We start from the raw sequence: 26,599 nt of genomic DNA on the forward strand, positions 1-26,599 counted from the left end.
CCTATTGTTTATGCCACCCAGTCTATGGTATTTTGCTATGGTGGCCCAAGTTGAATAAGATAACTAATGAGGTTGTACAAGCTGTAGATCCACATTTCCAATTGCCTGATGGACCTTTCTGCCTGGATGTCTTTTTTTTTTTTTTAATTATTATATGAAATTTATTGTCAAATTAGTTTCCATACAACACCCAGGGCTCATCCCAAAAGATGCCCTCTTCAATGCCCATCACCTACCCTCCCCTTCTGCCTGGATGTCTTACTCCCACATCAAACTCAGTATGTTTAAGCCTTAACTGGTATTTTTCCTCTCCAACAAGTTTTTACTCTGTTGCTTCACATATGTTACTGTACCAGCATATAACTTTATTCATCTTTGACTTTTATCAATTTCTTACTTAATATTGTTATTACCTCTCAGATGCCTTTTCTGCTCTCGCTTTTCTGTTCCAAAATTTCTGTATTACTTCAAGTTATACCTCTCACTTCATCTTCCTGCATCTACTCCTCTCAGAACATCTTACAGAATAAAGAAAGGCTGTAGTGTTTCTGATTACACTTTAAGGTTCCACATGGCCAGAGAATAAATTCCAGACTCCCTAGTTTGCTTTCCAAGAACCTCTATGATCTAGTATGAATATATTTTTCGCAATCTATCCTCAGAACTTCCCTCTGTGCCTTCCATTTTGGCCAAATCACCCACTCCTTACTGTTTCCTTAGAACTTTAAAGATGTATATACTTTCCTGCCCCTTTGCTTACCTGGATTGGTATTTATTTCATGGCCCATTCTATCTTCCTTTAAGGCCTGTACAAAAGCACCACCTCCTCCACCAGGTGGTAGGTAAGTGAGGAAAATGTGGCTGCCCAGGTGTCTCTCCCACCCTCAGCACTCAGGTGTATGCTTTTTGAAGCTGTTCTATGAGAGGATGACCGTGGTAGATACAAAAGGGCATGTTTCTAGACTTTTTTTTTTTTTTTAAAGTAGGCTCCCCGCCCAATGTCGGGTTTGAACTCAAGACCTGACACTGAGATTAAGTCTCATGTTCTACCAACTGAGCCAGCCAGGTGGCCAAGAAGGGCACATTTCTAGCTGGGTGCAGGAATAATGCCCTCACTGCCAGTTCTGCCTCAGTGATAGCTTTCAGATTTCTCCATGTGGAATGCAGCTGTCCCGGAGCTATGAGTGGCCAGACTAATCCCAGTCTACTTTGTGTAACAGCTAGTGACAGTTATGTCTTCTCTGTTCTGTGGAGCCAAAGCTCCTGGAGGACAGGGTTTAGTTCTGATTCAGCTCTGGGCTCCCTAAGGACCTGGCGTTGTACCCTACTAGGCAAATGTTTTTGATAAATGAATAAATTTGTGAGAACATATGATGGCTATCTGGTTTAACAATCAAGCTCTGAAGAAACTGAAATTAGGGTGTTGAAGGTGTCCTTTTTTGAAAAAATTAAATAGCCATAAAACTATTAAAAATGTTGGATATGAAAGGAAAACAGGAGACGGTCAGGGATGATGAGTACATTACCACATCTGACTTGGTGGTAAACTTCTGAGTTTGTAGACTTTCTAGAGCCATCCACTTCACTGGCAGCTTGGCGCCCGTTTTGTTGTGTACACTGTAGTACTCTTTATCATACATGTCTCTGGCCAGACCAAAATCAGCAACCTTGACAGTGAATTTTTCATCCAGCCTATAGAAAGGACAAAAATCATTACTGGTGGCCGAAATACAATAATTTACAGTGATGCTGAATATCTATAGGTCAAAACAAGGACTTGATATTTGAAATCCATAACTTCTGCAGGGTGGGCTTCATCTGGTCTCTACTAACGCTAAATTACAATGGAATTCTTGAATAAAAATGCTTGACATTTACATTACAAATTCAACAGGCCAAGGAAAGAGATCTACGTGTGGCATAAGAAAATCCCTTTTGCCTTAACAGTAAAGTTGGACCCCCCTCCTAGGTTTCCTTTGTTACTAAATCAAATATGCCAACTGACTATCCCAAGCAATTGTGTATCTTCACTTGTCAATTTATTAGTAATACTCAGTTTTATGAGGGATTATGATAGAGGACTGTTATTTTACCTTTTCTTTCTCAAATGGGCTAGGTTATTACATAAAATTCATGTATCTCACCTCTGAGGTAATAGAGAAGTAGGACACAGTAAAGCATCTAACAAAAACAGCAAGGTTCAACAAAAATCAATTTCCGCTCTCTGAGGCTATGTATCCTTTGTTTAAGCTGGCTTTTATGTTGTTACATTGACCAAAACCAAGGTAGGAAATTAATAGCACAGCTCTCTCATTCACACATACCATAAGTCATGAATCAGTGTTATGTGAGGGAAGAACTGAATCCATTACAAACTGTTGACTGTTGAATTATACAGCCCAGGCACCCAGACACAAATAAAGCTCTTTGTATATTCATTCCCCAATACCATTTTTGGTAGGGCTTCTGCAGACTGACTTCAAATCCAGTCTTGGGAAGTTGCAATATGTTGGTATTTGTGTTACCAGCCCTCTCCTTTTCACTGTAAAATGCTGAAGATCAAATTCTCCCTTCCAAACACTAATGCAGTGTGAAACCACAACATTGGGGGCTACTGGTGGGAAGGGAAAAGAAAAGCAAAAGCACACAACAGCTGTTTAAGACCCCCTCTGGAGAATTCCTTTTAAATTCTCCATTAGATAAAGCCTGAAAGCCCCGCCTACATCCCAGTGCTTACATATCGATTTAAAACTGTAACGGAAATAAAGGACTTTTGCATAAGAAGAGAAAACATCCTCACTAGGCTTCAACAGTGGGAAACAGATTCCTCCTTGTCACTTAATTTGGACTGTGGGCACAGAGATTCTTATACTTACATACAGTTTCTAGCAGCCAAGTCTCTGTGTACAAACTTTTTGCTTGCAAGATATTTCATGCCTTTGGCTACTTGAAGACCAAAGCCAATAAGATCTTTTACAGTTGGGTTCTGCAATCAAAGAGAATTAAAAACGCGTAAGCTAAGCATCTACTGATCTGTGAATTCTGAAATGTTTATAAGAATTATCTTGTTTCAAGCAATAACTCGTGCCTTGTTAATAACAGCAATCATGTATTAGATATCTATTATTTGAAAAGCACCAGGCTAGATGCTTATGTGAGTTCTGGCTAATGCTTATACACTTCTATAAGGCAGGTTCCATTTTCCAGATGAGGAAATGGAAGTGTTTTAAAATTATTCTGGTATGGTGGGGCTAAAAGAAGGAAGACCACTGCCACCGAAAAGATAGCTTGTTACTCACAATTCCCAAGAGGAGGGGGCACACCATGCCAAGCGAGGCCACAAAGGGAAGCAATGGGGTTGGTCTAGGAGGCAGAGGGAGCAATGGGAAAACATGGGCAAGAGCTTGTTTTGTGGTTCCCATGGGAAAGAATGGGTGACGCAGGGTAAGCGGATTTAGGATTGGGCTAGTTTGAATAATTTCAGCAGGTTATGAAGTGTAGGGGCTGTCTTCAGTTGCCTGGTACCTGGCCCTGAAGTGATTACAGCAGGTGGATAGTGTCCCAGAGTGTGAGAATTCTTTAAAGGAGGTGATTGGGGTATGGGCTTTGGATTGGTTGGTTTGCTTATAAAAGGCCTGCTCTTTGAAGATGAGCCATTTACTATCTTGGGGCTAGTCCTGGAAAGGGCCATCACTCCAAGGTCAGCAAGGCACTAGTAGTCAGAGCATCATAAATACACAGTTAATCTAACATTTGTATTGAACCCCAGAGGACTCCAAATAGCCAAAGCAATCTTGAAAAAGAAAAGAAATACTGGACTTCAGGGTATATTATAAAGCTATAATCATCAAGATATTACGGTATTGGCACAAAACCAGACACATATATCAATACAGAATAGAAAACTCAGAAATGGACCCACAAATAGTCAACTAATATTCCACAAAGTAGGAAAGAATATCCAATGGAAAAAAGACAATCTCTTTAACAAATGGTGTTGGGAAAACTGGACAGCAACATGCAAAAGAAAGAAAATGGACCACTTTCTCACACCATACATAAAAATAAATTCAAAATGGATGAAAGATCTAAATGTGAGGCAGGAAACCATCAAAATCATAGAAGAGAACATAGGCAGCAACCTCTTTGACATCAGCCATTGTAACTTCTTACTAGATACATCTCTGAAGGCAAGGGAAACAAATGCAAAAACGAACAATTGGGACTTCATCAAGATAAAAACCTCTGCACAGTGAAGGGAACAACCAACAAAATTAAAAGGCAACCAATGGAATGGGAAAAGATACTTGCAAATGACATATCAGATAAAGAGTTAGTATCCAAAATCTATAAAGAACTTAAATCAAATTCAACACCCAAAAAACAAATAATCCAGTGAAGAAATGGGCAAAAGACATGAATAGACACTTCTCCAAAGAAGACATCCAGATGGCCAACCAACACGTGAAGAAATGCTCAACATCACTCATCATCAGGGAAATACAAATCAAAACTACAATGAAATACCTCCTTACACCTGTCAAAATGGCTAAAATTAATAACACAGGAAACAACAGATGTTGGTGAGGATGCACAGAAAGGGGAACCCTCTTACATTTGGCAGGAATGCAAAACAGAGCAGCCACTCTGGCAAATGGTATGGAGGTTCCTCAAAGAGCTAAAAATAGAACTATTTTACTACCCAGCAATTATACTACTAGGTTATTTACCCAAAGGATACAAAAATACTGATTTGAAGGGGCAAATGCATCCTGATGTTTATAGCATCATTATCAAAAATAACCAAATTACGGAAAGAGCCCAAGTGTCCAATACTGATGAATGAATAAAGAAGACATGGTATATATGTACAATAAAATATAACTCAGCTATTAAAGAGAATGAAATTTTGCCATTTGCAACAACGTAGGTGGAGCTAGAGTATGTTATGTTAAGTTAAACAAGTCAGTTAGAAAAAGAAATGCCATCTGATTTCAATCACGAGTGGAATTTAAGAAACAAAACAGATGAACATGGAGAGAAAAAAACGGGAGGCAAACTGAAGAGACTCAACTAGAGAACAAACTGAGAGTTGCTGGAGGGGAAGTGGGAGGGAGGATGGGTTCAACGGGTGATGGGCATTAAGGAGGGTACATGTTGCAATGAGCATTGGGTGTTGTATGTAACTGAAGAATCACTAAATCCTACACCTGAAACGAATATTATACTATATGTTAACTAGAATTTGAATAAAAGGTTGAAACATAAAAAAATAAAGCAATACATGGTTAATATCAGCAGTTCAGAGAGAAATAAATCACCCAAAGCCACTCAGATGGTAAGTGGTACAGTTAGGATTTTAACCTAATCTGTTAGGCTCCAAAGCCCACACTGCAGTGATATCAATCACATTAGAAGCCCTCCAACTGGTATGAAAGTAACAACCTGCAACTATAATGGCTTGGATCCACACAGAAAACAGGAAATCTCATTCTCCAGAAATTTCATCCACAAAATTGGGTGGACAGAGGAATTCCTTTAGTAACTAACTATAAAAACTATATCTGAGGAGCGCCTGGGTGGCTCAGTCAGTTAAGTGTCCAGATCTTGGTTTTGTCTTAGGTCATGATCTCACGGTTTGTGAGTTTGAGCCCTGCATCAGGCTCTGTGCTGACAATCCCTTCTTGGGATTCTCCTTCTCTCTGCCTCCTACCCTCAAAATAAATAAACTTAAAAAAAACACAAAAAACATATCTGAAATCGCACAGATAACATTGTGGCTGGTAGCCCTGCTGGTACTTCGCCTTCAGGAACAGGGTATCTCTTCTTCAGCAGCCACTGTGGGGGTTGTGGGCTCAAGAGGCAGCTACTAGGGGCCCTGCAAGGAGGGCTGCAGCCCCCTTAATGCACACAACATGTGGAGAGGCCAGTTTCTTGTGTTTTAGGCTTCTTTTTAGAATGTATCTGTTAGTGGTTGTAATATAGTATCCCGGGACCATAAAAACAGGCCCTGGTACTGGATAATAGGAAATCTCTACCATGCTTGAATGCTGGGGGAATACTATTCTAGAGAAGGCAGCATGTCCATTCAGATGAACTCACCAGGACAATGACAAGTTAAACTAGAAAAGTGGGATCTGTCGGGGTAGCTTTCACTTTGTAAGGTAAATTCACCTTATCTGCAAAAATTCACAGCTAGGGAGTATTTCATTCTTTTGGTTGAACACAAAATATTTCTTTCCTATCCTAGAGCTTATTTCTTTTGAGAACCTGACCCCATGTGTCTTGTTTTTGATCAAGAGTAAAGTTACTCCATTTACTCCCAGAGGCCTGGATGCAGGAGCCAAGAAGAAGCCTGAGATCACCTGTGCCTTCAGTTCCGAGGACTCCTTCCACTTCCCTCCCTGGCCTGACCACTTACTTGCTCACCCTTTAGGCATAAATGTCACTAAGAAAACTCTCACTTGCAAGAACCTAAGAACCTCTTTTGTAATCCTGAGCTCATTCATCCAGCAAATATGACTGAAGGCCTATGTGCTGAACACACTTTAGGAGCTAAGTCTAAAGCAATAAACAAAATACACAGAAATCCCTACTGTCATGAGCTTGCATTCTAATGGTGTGTGTGTGCACATCCATATATACATGTATTATATAGCTATTATGTATTTGGTTATTGTTCAGTATAGCACTGTTCAATAGAAATACAATGCAAACCATACATATAATCATGTTCTAATAGTCACATTAAAAAAGTAGAAACAGGTAAAATTGGTTTTCATAATATATTTCTCAACTCAAGAAATATCATTTCAACGTGTAATCGATATAAACAATTATGAGATATTTTACCTGTTTTTATACTAAATATTCAAAACCTGGGATTTACAGCACACTTACACTAACAGTACGTCTCAATTCAGACTAGCCACATTTTACATATGGCTCATGGCCACAGTAGCACACTGCTTAGGCCTACTGTTATCAGATGATGGTAAGTATGATGGAGAAAAAGAAAGCAGCGGATAGGAGACAACAGACAGGAGGCATGGGGGTGAGGTGGGTCAATTACTTAGGCCAGGAAAGCCTCATTTTGAAGATGACATTAGGGCAAAAAGCTGAAGCTGATGAGAAGTGACATATGTGGCTATCTTGGGGAAAGTGTTCCAGGCAGACGGAACAGCAAATACAAAGGTCCTGAATTAGGACAGTGGGTGAAGGTTGAAGAATACTAAGGGATTCATTTGTAATTAGTTCTTCTGTGTTTTTCCTTCTAGGGTTAAAATCCCATGTGGGCTGAGGCTCATTCTGCCTCTATGTCTCTTGTGCTTTCTGTTTTTGGCAATTAGTAGGCACTCAAAAATGATTAATTGTGCCTATCAGAGGGATGGTAGATCAATGCAGCTTGCAGGACAGGTAAGAATCATTGCCCCTGGGAAATCCTTCTAGGTACCACTATCTTCCCATCAGGATAGGGGATTGGGAGGTACAAGTGAATTGAATTAGCCTCTATATAGCTGAATGGTGTAAACATTTTACATGTGCTTCTTTGAAAGCTTTTAAAAATTTTAAAAACAGCAACATTTTGAAAAACTCGTTGGCTTATAGCTAGTTTACCAGTTAATAACCTTGGTAATATACTTACATGAGTCTCATTTCTGATGAAATTTCGAAGATCTCCATGTTTCATATATGGTAGGACCACCAGTGGAGACCCCTCACTTCGAAGGCAGATTCCCAAGAGTGAGAGAACATTTGGATGACTAAAATCTTTCATGATGATTCCCTCAGTCAGAAACTGGGAAACTTCACCTATGTCAGTGATTCCTGAGAAATCCAGCAGTGGAGACATTAACTTCATTATGGACCAATAAATACTCGGTCAAGTTCAGATAGGGAGAGTTATGGAATGTAAAACCACAGGGCTGAATCCTGTCCTGACACCTCATCCTCAGACTGTTTTTTAATAATACGTTTGAATAAATGATGTCACCCTGCAGTGGGCCTTCAAGTCACCCCCAAACTCTACCAATCAGTTTGTCTCATACAGAAAAAGGAAAGGGAAGCAGACCAATCTATTTCTGTAGTGACTGTCTAGGGCTGAGGTTGGCAAACTACTCTAAAGGGCCAGATAGTAAATATTTTTTCGCTTTGTGGGCCATATGGTCTCTGCTACAAATACTCAACTCTGCCATTGTAGTGCAAAAACAGCCACAGACAATTATCTATAAAAACAGTCATGGGGCCAGAGTTTTCTGATCCCTGGACTAGGAGGGTTTGAAGACCAATCGTTGTCATATGGTTTCTAAGTAGACTTTTTCTGGTGTAACAGTTTCTATTCATTTCCAGAGAGAGATCCTGAGGGTCCGACACTACTTGGCACTGATGAAAGGTTAATGACCTTTGATTTATTAATCTGACTAGTATCTGTGTCAGTGATGATATTCTTTTACAATGTAATGCATTCTGAGATGAGTCCATGTGGATAGAATAGAGATTAATGAACATCAGAGACAGAGAAGGATTTCTTGCTGTTAGGAATGTTCTGAGTACAATGAGCAGTGTGCTGTCTTGTGAGGCAGATATTATTGACAATCATACTTAATCCATTACAGTTTGTAGTTAGGTTTCATATAAACTGTCCCTTTAATTTAGAAATTTAGAAATATAGGTCAAAAAGGCAAGCACACTGACTTGACATGTGAAACCTCTCGGCAAAGGTGAAGCCAGGAAAACTCTTAGTATGAGGGGTACATTGGGTTGTACAAGAGAGTAATTTATGCCTTCCTTGCGTCTCCAGGTCATCAATAATCTTAATGTCTAGAAGCTTCTTTGTTTCTTGAAAAGAGTATACATTCCACTTAAAAACATTTTCTCAATAACCTCTAAATTTTTTTTTAAAATTCTAGCATTTAAAAGGGGGTAAGTATCACTTGTTTAGGAAGTTCATTTTTGTAGAATACCTCATGCAGATAAATGAGATATTGCCACACTTACAATTTTCTGCCAGCATATTTTTCTCCTGTTGGTCTTATTTCATTTTTAAATCTTTTTAATGAAAGTTGTGGTTAAAAATAATTATAATAATTCTTCTGGGTAAAATGAGTCATTATTACTGTATGTGCCAACATGCTTCCAATAGTTTCCATAAAACAAATATTATAAGGCAAACATAGCTAAATGACACTCAGTTAATCCAAGAACCTCACTGCTCCTATACTTTTATGTATGAGGGCTCTGAGAAATAATTTCTGAGGAAATATTTCAAAAAGAATTTAGACCAAACAAATTTTCAGGATTAGATCCCTAATTCCAGTAGGGGCTGATTTTTCCACAAGAGAAGGTCGAAATCAACATTTTATTATGAACTATTTAATAGTTAGCAAACCATGGAGGTGACTCCGCTGTTAAAGTATCACTTACTATTCAAGGATTTCACAGCACAGTGAATCTTCTTGTCATCGCTGTCCAATAAAGTCCCATGGTACACACACCCAAAATGTCCTACATGAAAGAGGGAATTTGGTTAGTGTTGTATTACTTGTAACTATGCAGCATCACTTGTGAAGCCCTTTGTGATCTTCATTTCCTTCTTTTTTCCACACGGCAAAAAAGTGCATTGTTTCTTACACTTTTAATTAATAGTACCACTACATGTGTCTGTTAAAACATGTATATATAATGTACTTCACTCTAAGATACAAGCTATATGATTATTTAATACATGGTAAAAAAAAAAAAAGCTAGGTTCTATAACTCTTATTAAAAGCTAAGGGGCGCCTGGGTGGCGCAGTCGGTTGAGCGTCCGACTTCAGCCAGGTCACGATCTCACGGTCTGTGAGTTCGAGCCCCGCGTCAGGCTCTGGGCTGATGGCTCGGAGCCTGGAGCCTGTTTCCGATTCTGTGTCTCCCTCTCTCTCTGCCCCTCCCCCATTCATGCTCTGTCTCTCTCTGTCCCAGAAATAAATAAAAAACGTTGAAAAAAAAAATTAAAAAAAAAAAAAAAAAGCTAATAAAGCAAAATATTCAACTACAGTGGAACCACTGAACAGAGGAGTAACATCTACCTCATAAAAGAAATTTATTGTTTTTAAGGATCAAATACTATCTTTTAAATATGAAAAGAAAGTTTTACTACATGAAGAAATGCAACAAAATCAGTTCCCTATATTCCAGTAAGCTAAACTGAAATAAAAATGTTACCATTAGGAATAAGATTAGCATTATAGAATAAAGATTTCCCCCATTAGTCACTGGTTAATACGTAATCCAGGTTGGCAGAAACTGAAAGGCAACTGCCCAAATGAAGCAAATTCACTCTGAGTCATTTCATCTAGTTCTCTCTGGGTTTAGCCACATCACTTTCCAATGGTAGCCTTTCATCCAGTGGCAGTAATTTTCCCCAGAGGTGCCAAACGTCTGATAGCTGTGGAAGGCCCTAATTAATTAATTCATCCACCCAGCCAAGATTCCCTGAGTTCCTAGTGTGTGAGTGTCAGGCATTAGCTTACCCTCTCGTAAAGTGAAGATGAATAAAATAAAACCTATGCTCTTGAGGGCTCAAATTCTACTGGGAAAAATGTATAAATAAATAATAGTTAATATTTATAGAATCATTAATGGTTACTACTTCCTAAGAGAAATAATTGCCAGTTTAGCACCTTTACTAATAAAAATTAAAAATTCTAATTTTATAATGAATAGAAATAGAACGTAATTGGTGAGACCGCATACTCTAAAACTGGTGCAACTTCTGGAATTTATAGGCCAGTAATAGAACTAAATATTACTCTGATGTAAAACAGGGTTGCTGATAGTGAAGCTACTGTTAGGAAGAGGGAGCACTCTAAGGACTAAAACCTGGAATGTGTGCCAGAGGAAGATATGGATGAGGTCACAGGAAAATGGGAAAGTCTTGTGTTCATGTAAGGCAAATTGTCCCATCAGCTTCCTCTGCATCAGGCTGACAGATGCCTGCTACCTCTTGTCGCACGTATAGAATAAAAGGCCATTTAGTATCAACGGCATAGGTTTTTTAGAAAAAAAGAGAAAAGCGCAGTTCATTTCCTGGCTTCTGGTTGGTTTCTTTTCCTGCTAAATAATTCCTCAAACACTATGTATGCAAACTGTTATTGCTGCTTTGGCTGGCTTATTACAAATATTCATCATCTTTGTATAAAGAAATTGGAGTACATTGTAGAGATGATATATGCTGCTTCAGATCAGGGTAATGCTATAAATTCAATCTTTTGATTCTGTCCAGCAGTGTACAAACTGCTATAAGCCAAGACTTCATAGAGCTAGTCACTGTTGTCTGGGCAAAGAAAGACTGGAGGAAGATATGAGTAAAAATATTGAAACTTAATGATTTTTATAAAGAAGTAAATAACACCTTCCAAGAAACTATACTGGCCATCATGATAATGGTAAGGAAAGGGTGTGATTTATTTTTCATATGCTTACAAGATTATCAAATTGCCTCCCTGCACAGGGGCAAATCCCCTTGGATGTGATTTGTAGGGCTGTATTTCTGCAGAACGGAAATCAAGTGTACTTGTTATCACTGCTCTTTTAGTTGCTTTGACCATTGTCTAAGCTTCTAATCTGCAAAGGGAGAAGATAAAATGCTTACTGGAAAACTGTATTTAACAAAGAGCTGAGTGGAAATACTTACCTCTTCCTATGACTTCATTGAAATGCACAATCAGGCTACTTGGCCCAATCACTACGTGCTGGACTGCCTGGACCAGCTCTGGATTTAGAGCACTGAGGTCAATGTGGACAGTATTTTGCAGTAATGGACTGGATATATCAGAGTCCCCACTATTAAGCATGGGGGACAGGTCCGTCAGAGGATACTGTACTTGTCTGCACGATCCATTCTGAGATGAGTTAGGAAACTGGTCTGCAAGACAAAGCAAAATTACTAGAAAACAATAGCAAAACCTCACTTAGTGGAGACTACAACAGGGGCAGCAAATTCAATCAATAATGAATTCTGAATTTTATAATTTAAGGAATGGTAGTTTAGTTGTTGAATGAGGCTAGAAAGAGCCTTGACAAAGGAACTGATTTAATAAAAATGATAAGGTGGGAAAAGATACTGGCTTATATATACAAGAGTTATAAAACAATGTTTATAAATTTTCGTTTAAATAAACTAGACATTAACTTTGAAACCTTGTTTACCCTCTTCATTTCCTCTTCTTATATATAGCAAAAAGCCATGCTTGAGGTTAATTTTTTATTTGTTATATTTATATATATACATATATATATATACACACATATATATGTAAATTTATATATATATAAATATATATATAAATATATACACATATATACACACATATACACATATATATGTGTATATATATATATATGATTATTATTATTTTTTAATGTTTATTCTTGACAGAGAGAGCATGAGCGGGCAAGGAGCAGAGAGAGAGAGGGAGACACAGAATCTGAAGCAGGCTCCAGGCTCTGAGTTGTCAGCACAGAGCCTGAAGCGGGGCTCGAACTCAAGAACCGCGAGATCATGACCTGAACCAAAGTTGGACACTTAACCAACACAACCATCCAGGTGCCCCATAATATGGTATATTCTTAAGATTGGGAAGCAGCAAAAGTAGTTTGCCTTTGACAGACTAGTGTTTATTAATGGGATTAATTAGTATTGCTAAACCTATATGGATTCCTGGCCAAGGGAAAATATAGTATGGTGACATTTTATATATACGTATACGTATGATTAGAAATATATAATACTCAAATTTTTGGAATTGAAGTCTTTTCACATTAGCGGCAAATTCTCTCCTATGTGGTGATGGCAGCAGATTTAATGTGATTGCTGTTCACAGAAGGCTAGAAACGGGTTAGTATGCCATCCCCACTGCTTAGTTGAGGGCACTTGGAAAGGAATCAGCATTCCTTCTTTGTTGATCTTTACAACCAAAGCTCTGTAAGAGTCTCAGACAAGGTCCCCCACTGTAAGGTGAAGCTTTTTTTAAATAAGAGCTGTGTACTAACAGCTCACTGAGAATCTTGTAGGGCTGAGAATATAATTTCTTAATGAGAAACAGGGCAGAGAAGCCACCAGTTAGTTACTTTGCCCTTTCCACTGGGAATTCAAACCTGTCAAGGAGAGGGCATCATATCTACAACTGATGTGAAGATAAACTAGGCAGGGCACTGAAATATATTAGCATATAACATGGGGAGATGGGAGAGGGCTTGGGAGGGTCCCTGTTGGCACTAAAATATAATATAGCTTGTTTGCAAATGACCAGGAAAATTAGAACTTGAGAGAGGGGCATAAAAAGAAAGTTGATGGTACTCTGACTATTCCTAACCCTGTTTAAGCATTTGTAGTATTTTCCATAATGCAGTTAGGTTATCAATTTGGCTAAAACAGTAAATCTCCATAGTGGTTCTACAAAAGCTTTGGGGGCCACCTATAGCTATAGTGACTGGCTGGAAATAAGACAGATGCAGCCTTAAAGGATGCAGAACATCAGGTGAGTACCTGGAATGTTGGATGGGTGAGGGAAGAAGGGAGCCTACTTGGGTGCCTGGTTTCTTTAATCCTAGAGTCGGCTTCTCCAAAACTTCCCCAAGGGGTAATGCAAACAAGCCTCTCTGAACTCAGTTCCTTCACCTTCACTTCTCAAACCTTTGCATCTGGAGATCAGAGTTCTAAATTCTCAAAGGTGCAGAGACTGAGGGAAATCCTTGGTAAGATACAGGAAAAAAGTCCTCTGGTATAGAAAACCTCTGGTTTTTGAGCAATAGAAATTGTTCGAAAACCAATTTAAACCATCAATGTGTGATTCTGCTGTAATGCCACCAAGAATTCTAGGTCTGCATGAAAAGACTGATGAGGAGGCTGTCTCCACTAGATATATATAGAAAAGCTGTGTAGCTGCCTATTCATTAGGTGCTGGCTGTGCATTTCCTCATTCTTCCTTCTGGATGAACTTCTTTTGTCTATTTTAATTTTTCACATCTTGAAGGTTCAGGTTCAATTTTAGAAAGAGGATGAAAGACAAGCCTTTTGGTAATGATGAAAGAGGCTGAAGGAAGATTAAATACGTTTTTTTTTTAATTACTTGTGAATTTTAATGATCTCAGATTAGAGCTATTAAGTATGAATATAAAATACTAATAGATATAAATTTCAAAGATATAAACTGGGTTTTATTTGTTCATGTTGTTAAGGGCATGGATTTTCAAAGGCAAATGGAGTCATGTAGGCAAAGAATATTTGTATGTATCTCTACAGAATTAATATAAGCTTCAAAAAATAAGAGGCAATGAGTGTTAAAAAAGTTAAAATGTTAAGTGTCTCAGTGCTCTTGTACTTGTTTTGATGAGCAATTTCTAGTTTTCCAGTATCCTCAATCATCTGTGACTCATTTTATTTGTCCAATGGTAAATATTCAACCAGGGAAGTGCTGTACTTGACTCACGTCCTGTAACTTCTAAAGATAATGAGGCAGATACAATACAGACATTTTGCTTTTACCAGGAGATTTTAAATAAGACAATGTGAAATTCTCCGGTTAACCTTACCATTATTAGGTCTAGTGTTTTGCAAAGCAGATGGTGTTAACCACTCCTTTTTAAATAGCATAATTGCAGGTTTTTATTGGATAAGACTCAGAATATATCCAAGTCCTGGAATGCTGGTGGGTAAAAGGCTGTGTACTAATAGCTCACTGAGAATCCTTTAAAGGAATCTTTAAAGGAATATGAGAGGTATAATTTAAATGTTTGAGGATTAAGAGGTAAAAAAATGCATCGGTGCCCACTTACATACACAAAAGTTTGTATCTTAACTCTTCCTGGGTTGTTAAAGAAAGCTTCACAATTTCTTCTCATTGAACTCTGATAAAGAACTTACCTTTGCTCAAATGATTTTAAAATTAACCTTTTTGTGAGAAGAAAGTTTAAAGACTCAAACTCTAATGTAATATATAAGCGAGTCCATTTAAAAATAAGAGTCATATAATTCTATGTCAAATTAAACTTAATTCTCTGGCCAAAGAAGATGTAAATGCTTCTTTTTTTTTTTTTTAATAAAAATATAAAGGGAAAAGCAAAAATAAACAACAATGCCACAACCCACTGAGGTATACGTATAGGTATTTCTTAGAATGATAAACTGAAATATACCTTCTGGAAAAGTAGCTCGGTAGTCTACAGATTCATTTGAAACCATTTCTGTAGTTGGGCTTACACTTCGGGCACTTACAAGCCTATCCAAATGAGGAGTGTGTACTCTTGCATCATAGCGAACTAATTCACTGCCCAGATCTTAAAACAGAGAGAGAGAAAGAGCTTGTTAAAGATTTGGCTATCATGGGTCCCAGTAGACCTTGACCCAGTGACCAGAACTCATGGGTTTTGTGGATTGCACATAAGACAACACACATGAATCTACGGCAATTTTAAACTGTAATGACTGTATACTTCAGGTAACCTCTTAAAGAAAATAGTAATAACAACAAAAATGCACCTTTAATTTGCTTTCTCTTTTTCAGCCACAGGAAAACCCCAAGTAATAGTAAGAGTATTATTGATATTGAGATAACACCAACAATCAATCCTGTGAAATTCTGATCTGGTTGAACTATTACTTTTCCAAGGATGGTTGAAGAAACTGCTTGCTTCCACTAAAAATGACAAATACAGAAAAGTCAGAATTTAGTAATGATAAATACAAAATATACTACACAGGTTGACTCACAGTCTCCTTGGACCCAAAGCACCACCTGGTTATTAGTGTTCTACGAGTGGCATAATTACCTTCAGAGCAATAGGATATTCCTCAATTCTGTTTTAGATAATAATTCTGTTCAAATAATTAGGGGCTACTGATTCTTAAAGTACTTATATGATGCTTAGCTGTTTACACTTATAACTAGATATTAAGGATAAAAAAATAAATAAAGAAAGAGTTTGATCTTGAGGAACTGAATTCCAGAAAGGGAAGCAAATACATAGGTAAGTGATAATATAATGTGAAATATACCCTGGAAATATGAATAAACAGTAAGAAACAGAGACAACAGGACACTGATTCTGTCCTGATGGGTTGGGTAGAGGGCAGAGAAGACTCTTCTTAAGACATAAATAATCATATGGAATAATAAAGTTGTATAAATTTTTATTTCAGTTTTGATACCCTGAAGAAACCTTTGAGGATCCTTCTGGCTCTAACATGGTATGATTTTTAGGATTTATGGTCCTTTTTAATTTCAAACTCTGATATCATGATTCAGCTTTAAATTTTCTAATTTTTTTTGTACTTTCCCATTTTATAACTTTCTCTCTGACCATTTCATAACTTTTTAGAAGACTTCAGGAATGCTTTAAAAATCATTGATTCTTGGATAAACAAAATGTGATATATTTATACAATGGAATATTCAGCCTTAAAGAGTAATGACGTTCTGACACATACTACAACATGGATGAATTGTGAAAACACGCTAAATAAAATAAACCAGCCACAAAAGACCAAATACTGTATGATTCCACTTATAAATGAAATATCTAGAATATACAAATTCATAAAGACAGAAAATAGATTAGAGGTTACCAGGGCTGGGGAAGAGGAGGGAGTGTGATGGTACCGTTTAATGGTTCTAGGGTTTCTGTTTGGGGTGACGGAAAAGTTTTGGAATTAGACAGTGGTGATGGTTGCACAATGTTGTGAATGTAATTAATGCCACTGAGTTGCACACTAAACAATAGTTAAAATGATACATGCATGTGGCCACAATTTTAAAAATTAATGTAATACACCCCAAACCACTGAACTGTACACTTTAAATGTGTGAGTTGCATGGTGCAACATGAAAGAAGTTAGTTTATTTCCTATTTTACTTTGTCCATGCATTTGAGATCACTGTGGAGAACAGACAGATGTTGGCTCTTGCTTCCTGGTGCTAAGAAGTGGGGGTAGGGCACTCTTGGATGTGCTCTTATTCTTCCTGAGAGTTACAATAAATTTTGGCAAAAGTGGGGCATGATGGAGAGGGACTATGGCTAGGCAGGACTTTTTTTTTTTTTTAAATAAAGTTTATTTATTTTTGAGACAGAGACAGAACATGAACGGGGGAGGGTCAGAGAGAGGGAGACACAGAATCTGAAGTAGGCTCCAGGCTCTGAGCTGTCAGCACAGAGCCCGATGTGGGGCTCGAACTCACAGATCGTGAGATCATGATCTGAGCCGAAGTTAGATGCTTAACTGACTGACTGGGCCACCCAGGCGCCCCTAGACAGGACTTTTGAGATGAAGGCTTGGAGGGAAACCCACTGAAGGCTTGGAGGGAAACAGTGCAACAAAAACTCACTAATTCTAAAATAACAACTAAGAATCAAGGCTGAGCTGATGAACTAAAGCCAACACACAAATGAGCTTTAATGATTTCTTTTAAGCATGCAAGTGACATAATTATACTGGCATTTTTATTTACATCATGAGAGGAATGCAGGAATCCCACCTCTATATTTAGCTCGTTGTTCAATTTCAGCAGGTCATTGGGGACCTTGCATAAAACAGCTTCAGAATCTGAGTATATAGTCTCACAGCTCTTATTTCCAACTTTTAACACTTCACCTTTAACTGCTTCAGGGTCAATATCATTTCCCTGAAAGAGAAAAAAGGAGGTGGTTAACACTTCACAGTTTGGTAGGAATGCTAACAATTGTGCAAGAACATAAATATACTGCAAACACAGGCCATGTTGTTTGCCAAGGCACATAATTTTATGATATTCCTTTCCATGGGAATTGGATAGTTGCAAGAAAGCATGACCATTTTGGGGCACTAATTAGGATTCAAAGCATTATAGTCTTTTTGTTTTGTTTTGTTTTTTAAGACTTTATTTTTAAGTAATCTCTACACCCAATGTGGGCCTCAAACTTACAACCCCGAGATCAAGAGTCACATGCCCTAGGAACTGAGCCCCTACAGCTTTCCCATCAAATTGGATTTTAGAGCAAAGGAGAGATTCTTATTTCACACCTTTCCAACCAAATTTACCTTATTAAAGTATAGTGGGTATCAATGGTTGGCATAAAGGAGGTAATTTAGAGATTCAGTTGTGCTAACACTGCCTCATGGAGTGACACTGAACCTTGGCTTCACTTTTAGAATCACATTGAGAGCTTTACAAAATAACTGATGCCTGGGTCCCATCTCCAGAGATTCTGATTTAATTGATCTATGTTAATATATTCCTTTTGTGTTTGAGTTTTCATCCTTTTCATCCTTTCTTCACAGCTGAATCTTATACATAAATAAACTCGTTTTTACAGAATGTCCCATGAGATGCCGTATGACCCTCATTATGATTTGAGAGCATGATTACATTATTCTGACCAATTATAGTTACATGGGGATTTAAAAAAAATATGAAACTTGACATATTTAGTTGACTGAAAGCATTTAAAAAATACCAACATTTTGTTGAAGAAACCAATTGTTAGCCTTGGAAAAGAAGTGAAAACATAGGTACAACTTCTCATATCAAGACTTAATAAGTGCAGTTATTTATTAAAAAGTGAAAAAGGAGATATATCAAAACATGGACAAACAGCAGCCAGTAATAACTACAGTGCTGCTACTTTGTTTTATGTGATCTTTAATACTTGGCAAACTGCTTTTATGTACACTGTCTTACATGGATCTCAATAGATTGGTAGGTCAGAAATCATTCTGGGAAAAGAAGATAGAAGGAAATACTTTTTTCTAACATAAATCTGGATTCTAAGATAAAATGGGATAGAGACAAACTGTATGCTTCTATTTTCTAGATATTTCTAGAGGCAGTGTGTGTATGCCATTGAACCAGGTCAGCCACACAGGGCAATTCAACATAAAAGCACATAAATCTAACAGGTCACTTTGGGGCTTCAAATGACAACTTGTTGGTTAGGTCTGAGGAGGGGTAAGGCACTCACTCACATATTGGAGGGAATTCAGGGAATTACAAAGAAAAGAGATTAAAGAGCTGAAGGGCTTGATTTATGAGGGAATGACTAAAATGTGTCTTGCTTGCTTAGATAATAATGAAGGCTGGGGGAAGGGATGAACACACTACATTTGAACTCCAAATGCTCCTTTTAGGCAGAGGCTCTCCTTGGATGTTGCATAAAGGTTTCTCTAAAACAAAAACAGACCATTCAGCTAAACACTGAACCCCTTTTCATTTGTGCCTAGTAAGGAACATACAATAAATAGTGACATACAAGTAATTATTATCAGCTTTGTATGTGTAATTGTTTTAAAAGTCTATAATCCAAGAAAAGTGATACTGGCAGCCCACTACTATATGCAGATGGGCCCAAGTCAGAAAAAAAAAGGTATAGGGTACTTTTTGTCATTTAAAATAAACACAGCTTTATGGAGTTATGGGAAAAATGCATATGTTTAGAACTTTTATTATTTGCTTTTTATTATTTAATATTAACTATTATGAAATAGAAGAACATATTTATAAATTTGGCCCAGGTCTTCAGTCATTAAAATGGTAATATATTCTTTTAAATAAAGCAGCACAGGAAAAAACTTTCTGGTTTTTAATTCCCTATACACATAGAACAATTTAGAATTATAATTATCTCATTTTATCTTGTAAAGACAGCCCTACTGAGGTAGGTGTTATTGTCATTCTAGCTTTACATATTGAGAACTAAGGTTCAAGAAGGGACTAGGTTATGAAGCAAATCAATTCCATTTGATACAAATTCTACCTATCATCTGCTGTGTGTTAGACACATGTCCAGTTACTGAGAATATAAAGATGAACAAGAAGTTTTTCTTTTCACTGTAATGTTAAAATAAGTACATTTCTAAAGTGAAAAGTAATTTCTGCTAATGTGTTATATTAGGATGTTCCTTATTCCTTTCCTCTTCAACTCTGGCCAGGTGTGACACAGCGTTTCCATCTAGGATTCAGGCCTCGGGATCCATGTCTGAGCTGGTTACAGAACACAACAGATGGGAGCAGCAGTATGTAAAATTTGAAAAATAGCATTGTAGCAGGAGGGATCTTACAAGATTTCACACATCCAGGTGGCCACAAGATTGAGTCTGGGAAAGACAGCTAAAGCAGTGAGGTGCAGGCTGGGCCCCGAGAGGCAATGGTCCAGGAAGCTTGGCAAGAGAAAATCAGTGAACTGGGGGAGATAGGGGTAGGAAGGGGGAGATTTCATCCCTCCTTCATCCAGAGGATAGGAGTCCCTCAGCTTAGGGACGAGGCCAAAGAACCTTGATAGAGGCTTAAAAACTGAGTTCCAGAGGATGTTGACAGACATTTGCAGAAGAAGGTTCCTGGTCATTTGGGGAAAGCTGCACGAACCAAAATTAAAATGGTTTCTTCATTAGCTAGTTGGGGCACTGTAAAACCTCTAATCTTCCCGTCCTCCTTTTCCTGTTTTAGCTGGCTTCTCCAGACTGGACTTCTGAGGCATCCCTATGGCCATATATATCAATATGCTCCAAAATAACATAAATCCTCAGGTCAGTGTCAGACAAACTTTGTTCCAGCATTACATACTGGGCTTCTCGACTTTCCAGAAAATATACTTTTGCACAAAAAGTCATATAATAAGATAATTAGGGAAAATATAGAATTTATTCACAAATATGTAAAAAATCAATTCTGTTTGAAGAGTCTAGGGTTATTTCATCTTAGGAACTGTATAGATATCTACAAACCATATAATAGAAAAGTTTCTCTATTATGAAAGGTATGTTGGTATACATTAAATGAAAGTTGATGTGAAAAGCATTGTAATCTAGTGGAAAGACGAAATTTGAAATCAAGAGACTTGAGTGTGAATCCTAGTTCTGCTATTTGCTCCTTAGGTGGCCCACAACAAATCACCTAATCTTCTAAACCTATGTTTACTTATCTATAAATGGGGATAATCGTCACTGGACCTCTAAACCTCACAGGTCTATGTGACTCTGAAATGAAATAATATATGTCAAAGTAATGTATTAACTAATCTTTCACTAAATTTGTGAGTTACTGTTGACATAAATGTTGTGCCCTGGTATGTATTCCAAAGGAGACAGGTCTACTTTTGATGACCACTGTCCACAACTGGTCCTGGCTAACTTGAAACCTTGGCCCTAAACTACTTCCCACGTCGATGGGATTTCTGGTTCATTCTTAGGAGTGATTGATCCTTGGTCTCTCCTACATTCTATTGATCCACACTTGGCTGACCCTCTTGGTCATGGTGTACTCATTTGGCCAGCTGCTGACTGAGGCAGTTCCCACAAGTAGGGCTGGAGACTATCACAATCTCTTTTTAGCAAGGAATTCTTGTATGTATGGCTGCTTGAGGAGCATGAACTCTCCCTGGCAATAAGGAGCAAATCTCTCTCTAAACACATAATTCTCTCCATAGCTTTCACTGATGGAATATGAATCTACTTTACACTTATGTTTTGAATGGTAATTGGACAAACACAACATGAAATAAAATGCCATCCTTTCTTTTGATAAAAACAGTCTACTGCATGTCCAGAAGGGCCTTTTCTTTCTTTTCTCATGCTTTCCTTTCCTTTGTTTCTGTCCCAAGAGAGACAGAGGTATAATGTGATTAACTTGAGAAACTGATAAAGGGTTAAACAGCTGTCACACAAATCTTCCATCTTAGATTTCCTCTTATATATAAGGAAAATGGAGTATGGAAGAAGACTGAATGATGATACCTAAATAATCCCTTCTAACCACCCCTTCTCTCCCCAGACTACCACTCTGTGACATGACAGATGTTATACACTTGTTAGAGAAAAGAATCATTCTGTAAGTAAGCAAAAAAAGAAAGTGTTTTGCCTCTCTTTGCGGAGATCCCTTGGGCCATGTTGGGAATAGCACTGAAAGGCTGAGGATGATGTCAAATCATGTTTTTCTAGGTCCAACAATTTTGTAGGACATTGAATAATGGGTATTTAATTTACAGAAAAATAAGTTTTCTCTTCCATATAGGACCATGCTTGGAAGGGCAGATAAAGAACCATTTATCTCTAATCCTTCCATCAGAGATACAGGAACAGAAAAATAGTCTTTATCTGGGTGTAAAAACATTTGCAAATAAACCTTTGTTTTCATCAAGAAAAACCAAATGGAATCTTTCAAATGGCAAACACAGTAATTGTTGAAAGCAAAAGGTCACACTAGATTAGTTTTATTGAAAAAAAAAAAGAAGTGATAAAAGCTCTTTCTCCTTCTCTAAAACTAATTAAAGAAGCAGATGAAAGAACTTTGCTGTGGTAAACATGCTGTTCACTGAAGCAGGCTTCCATTTAATTTCATGCTGGGCTTGCTTAATTATTGTATAAAACACAATTCAAGGTTAGTAAACTTACATGACTATGAATGTGTGCATGAATTTGGCTGTGGATAAAATCTTTTTGAAAAAGCAGAAAAATTTTGGTAGAAATACATTATTACTTGGGTGAGATGATCTATAGTAACTTACATTACATGTAAACAAGAACTATCCTATTACTTTGTGTTTGTTCATATTTGCATTCAGGCTATCTTTCAGGGAAAAAAAGTCTGAATGTCTAAAACAATATGTTGAAGGATAAATGTGACTGGGGTTATTGATATAGTCTTGATCATTTTGCCCATTTTATTACTTACTACTTGAAGTAAAAATGATTGAAGTGATGTAAGAGGGCTGTACTCTAGTCTTTGTTTTGCTACTGTTCCATCACCTGTCAAACCACTTAAACTCCCTGGGCTTTAGTGTTCTTTGTTGCAACAGGCTGGGTTAGAAAAAACGATCTGTTATTCTCCAATTAAATTACATTTGGAGGCTAATATATTCCTAAGGTAGAGGAAATCCAGCTCATTTAGAAATCAGTTTAGAGAGGACCATACCCAGATACAAAATTCCCAGTATTCTAAGGAAGTACAGAACTACAATTGATGCATTTACTTTCATAGCTCTTACCTTTTATATTATAATGAGCACATTTAGGTGTCCAGGGAAATGTGTAACATCAGCAAGATAATGCATTACAGGCAGCCTATTTAACAGATCGTGTCCCATATTTGCTACTTTTTAATACACACACACAAGAAACAATTTTTCAATGCTTCATTAAAAAGCAGTCCACGATTACACTTACCTTTTAGTCTTAATGCCAAAAAGATTTGTTTTTCAGAGTTTAGATATTTGCTGATGTAGTATAAGATAATGACCTAGTACAAAAATTCTATTCATATAGCTATGAAGTCAATTAAGTTCAAGTTGATGATTTAAGAGAATATCTTTAAGCGTTTCTTACCTTAATTTCCAGTACATTTTCATTGCCTATTGAGATCATCACTGGCTTTTCAAAAGGCTTAAACACAGGATTATGTACATAAATGAGATCAAAGTATTTGGAATGGATCCCATCTAACATGAAAAAGGCTTTGGTTTTCAGAGGGAGTTGCAGATTCAGCTGTTGCAGTGAAGGAGTTGTACAGCAGATTATCTCTGAATTAGAGCGATGGTGACATGCCTATAGTAAGACACAATTATCCACTGTAGACAGAATACAGCCAAACAACATCAATAGCAACTTCCACATTTCATTGTTTTAGACAATCAATTGAAAATATGTAATTTTTGAAAAAAAAAATCTGCATTTAACTTCCTAATGTTAAAGAACACATTTCGGAAAGTATGATAGATGCAATATTATCCAAATAACACCATCTTTAAAGGAATGCAGAACTTCATTTGCCTTGAATAAGCTATATGGATCTGAAGCTGGCTCTCCCTCTGTCACTTTTATTTTCCTTAAGATGACAAGACAGTCACCTGAAGGGACTGCCTCTTCATTTATGAAACAGCTATGGGACAGTGAGAGCTGGACTTTGTGTGGTGAGAAGTCCTTGATTCACATCAGACCTTTAAAATAAGCCATGACAATCAGGGCAAAGCCCTTGCTAGGAGACTCAGTTTTCTGAAGTAAGAATTGAAATTAAAAGTGTGTGATACTACATGGTATAAAGTATGTTGTCGTCAACTACCAAGCACCATACTGCTGACATTATAATTAGCTATGTAGTCGGGTCATCTGTTTGATGTGTTTTAAGCCTCAATTTCTGAGTGTCAGGTTCTATGCAAAATACTTTACAGGCAGGTCTCATTTAATTTTCACGGTTCTATGAGAGGTGCTATGATTACCCACATTTTACAAGATGAAGAAACTAAGCTTTTGAGCTAGTGTCATTAGACGAGGTCACACAACTCTGAGGGGCAAAGTGGGAACGTAAGTCCTAGGTCACTGGCTCAACTTCACTGACTTAATTCCCATGCGATATGGCTTCTTGCTCTCTCTCTATATGTATTCTATATTGGTAGATTTTTTCCTACACTATTTTACAAAGTCTCTGCTATTATTATTTCATGTGTTTTCATCTCTCATTTCAAATCTTCCCCTTTGGAATTCTGATTTATGGAAGTTTGGAAAATGTGGTTTCCTCTTGATTGTGCTTAGACTAAACCAGCAACACAAAGTGGCACATTTGAGGTTAAATGGTTGTATTTTTTCCCCAAGGAAAAGACAAACAAGCAACAACATCCTTAGATTTCCTTTTCTTTGACAAGTAGAGTTGGAGATAAAACAATTACTTATGCCCACAATAGAAAAAGGACTCAGGATATACATAAAAAGCACAAGCAAAATTTAGTATTTGATATTTTCTTTTAAAAATAATGAAAAAAAATTATCCTACATTTTAAAATGTATGCTGTAAGCAGATAAAGAAAACAGATACATAGATATAGAAATAAAATGTTAGTTTTATATCAAATTCATATTATAATGCCAAAAGCTATTTATTCCTATCATCTTGAAAAGTGGAAATGAACAGTGTTACTGCCAGTACAATAATTCTCTATTAACAACAAGAAATTGGAAAACTATATAATAAACTGCTGGCTTCTGGGATATAATGTGTATTAATATTAATTTTGTTAAGGAGGTGGTTAGTATTTTTATTTTAAAAGATTAGAGTGTGTTGAACTTAAAAATTATCATGGCTAGATCAGTATACTGAAATCAGACCTGGCCAAGAGTTTTTATTTGTTAAATAATAAATGGGTTCAATTCATCATGCTCAGCTTCAAATTCTATAAGCACCAAGGAACACAGAAGAACACACATTTCTTTATGAAGTAGTTCTCAATAAACAACAGTCAAGTAGAATTCTTCATTCTTGTCCAATTCTAATGCAGAGTTCTATTGTGCTAATATGTTTGTGGCTAAAACAATAGAAGTTTATATTTTCAGATATGTAGAGATAAGATTTTTATCTCCTACCATTATTTGAATCTTCCTTGGGTTATGGAACTCTTATGTCTCACGCCTAAGAGATTTTTAAATAAATTAAAAAGTTGATTACAAATGAATGAATAAAGCCAAAGGTGTTCTACATGTCATCATAATGCTGGTGAGGGAGGAGGAAATTTAGCCATTATTTTAATAACCTAGGCTCACCATAAATTAGATATTGCTAATCATTTCTCAGATTTCTAAAGAGTCCCATGCCAACACCAAAAAAGGGTATTCTTACTTGGTTAATGAAAAATTGTTCTGTTTGGCTGTGAAGAAGTGATGTTCCTTAAATTAATAGCAGTGGTATTCTAACTTTGTTTGTGGCCATGTGTGGGGATTGGTTTTAAAGCTCTCTACTTCATACGGTGACTCCCTGGAGTACAATCTCTCAGGAATATGATAAAAATCTAATAATACTCTTTAGAGGTGATGCAATGTGGCTGATTGAGAAGGTCAAGAAAAATCTCATTGGAGGTGACCCTATTGTTTGGTGATTTGGCTTGACATTTTTAGCCCCAAATTGGTTTTTGTAATTAAAGAACACTGTGGCCTTAGTCTTCAAGAAATATTGGATGGTGAATAGAAAAGAAAGTGCTATAATTCAATCTATCACCTGCCCAATCAAGACCCTGCTTGAGAGAGGGCACTTAGAACTTTCATTTTTAGTTGAGTGCACAAGTCCAACTAGATTATGGTATTTGACATTAGAGAAAAATGTCAACAAAAATATGAAATCTTTGTAAATAACTTCAACCTTCCTAAAGTCTAAATGAAAACTGCCACTTTAATATGATCTATATAAATTGTTAGACCACAAAATAGGTCACTTTGAAGGAGGCATTCAGTTAAATTTTGACTGACTTTGCAAATAAAAGGAGGGAAGGTGGAGAAATACCAAGCAACAAACAGTCTAGGACATCAGTCTAATGGTCCTTCTCATTACTTGATAACATGCTAACAAAGGGACAAGAAGAACAGTAAGAACACCGTTCTTACACTGGGATGTAAGAACATACATAGTGTGCCTGCCACTTAGACAAGGATGCTGCTGCAAGATTACAGCAAAAGGGATAATAGGGGTAATGTCCTCTGCTGCATTAAAAAAAGGGGGAGATAGAGGAATTCTATGGACTGTTTATGCCCCTCCCAAATTCACATGTTGTAATCCTAATCCTCAGCATGATTGTAGTTGGAGATGGGGCCTTGGGAAGGTAATTAGTGGAGTTC

At 37.1% G+C, this 26,599-nt stretch overlaps 1 protein-coding gene across 3 annotated transcripts in view; it reads right to left on the reverse strand.

The window, feature by feature from the left end:
- The window catches only part of MET (MET proto-oncogene, receptor tyrosine kinase), a 113,161-nt gene that overhangs the window by 10,093 nt on the left and 76,469 nt on the right, over positions 1 to 26,599 (reverse strand). For all 3 annotated transcript variants that reach the window (XM_058724514.1, XM_058724515.1, XM_058724513.1), the window contains exons 11-19: positions 23,330 to 23,548; positions 17,514 to 17,660; positions 15,521 to 15,677; positions 15,178 to 15,318; positions 11,675 to 11,905; positions 9,424 to 9,504; positions 7,646 to 7,827; positions 2,877 to 2,986; positions 1,527 to 1,692 (exon numbers count right to left, since the gene is read on the reverse strand). In XM_058724514.1, the coding sequence (XP_058580497.1) occupies positions 1,527 to 1,692; positions 2,877 to 2,986; positions 7,646 to 7,827; positions 9,424 to 9,504; positions 11,675 to 11,905; positions 15,178 to 15,318; positions 15,521 to 15,677; positions 17,514 to 17,660; positions 23,330 to 23,548 (1,434 nt within the window). The remainder of the gene's footprint in view (positions 1 to 1,526; positions 1,693 to 2,876; positions 2,987 to 7,645; positions 7,828 to 9,423; positions 9,505 to 11,674; positions 11,906 to 15,177; positions 15,319 to 15,520; positions 15,678 to 17,513; positions 17,661 to 23,329; positions 23,549 to 26,599) is intronic.

Source organism: Neofelis nebulosa, chromosome 4 (assembly GCF_028018385.1).
Source record: "Neofelis nebulosa isolate mNeoNeb1 chromosome 4, mNeoNeb1.pri, whole genome shotgun sequence".
Classification (NCBI taxonomy): domain Eukaryota; kingdom Metazoa; phylum Chordata; class Mammalia; order Carnivora; family Felidae; genus Neofelis; species Neofelis nebulosa.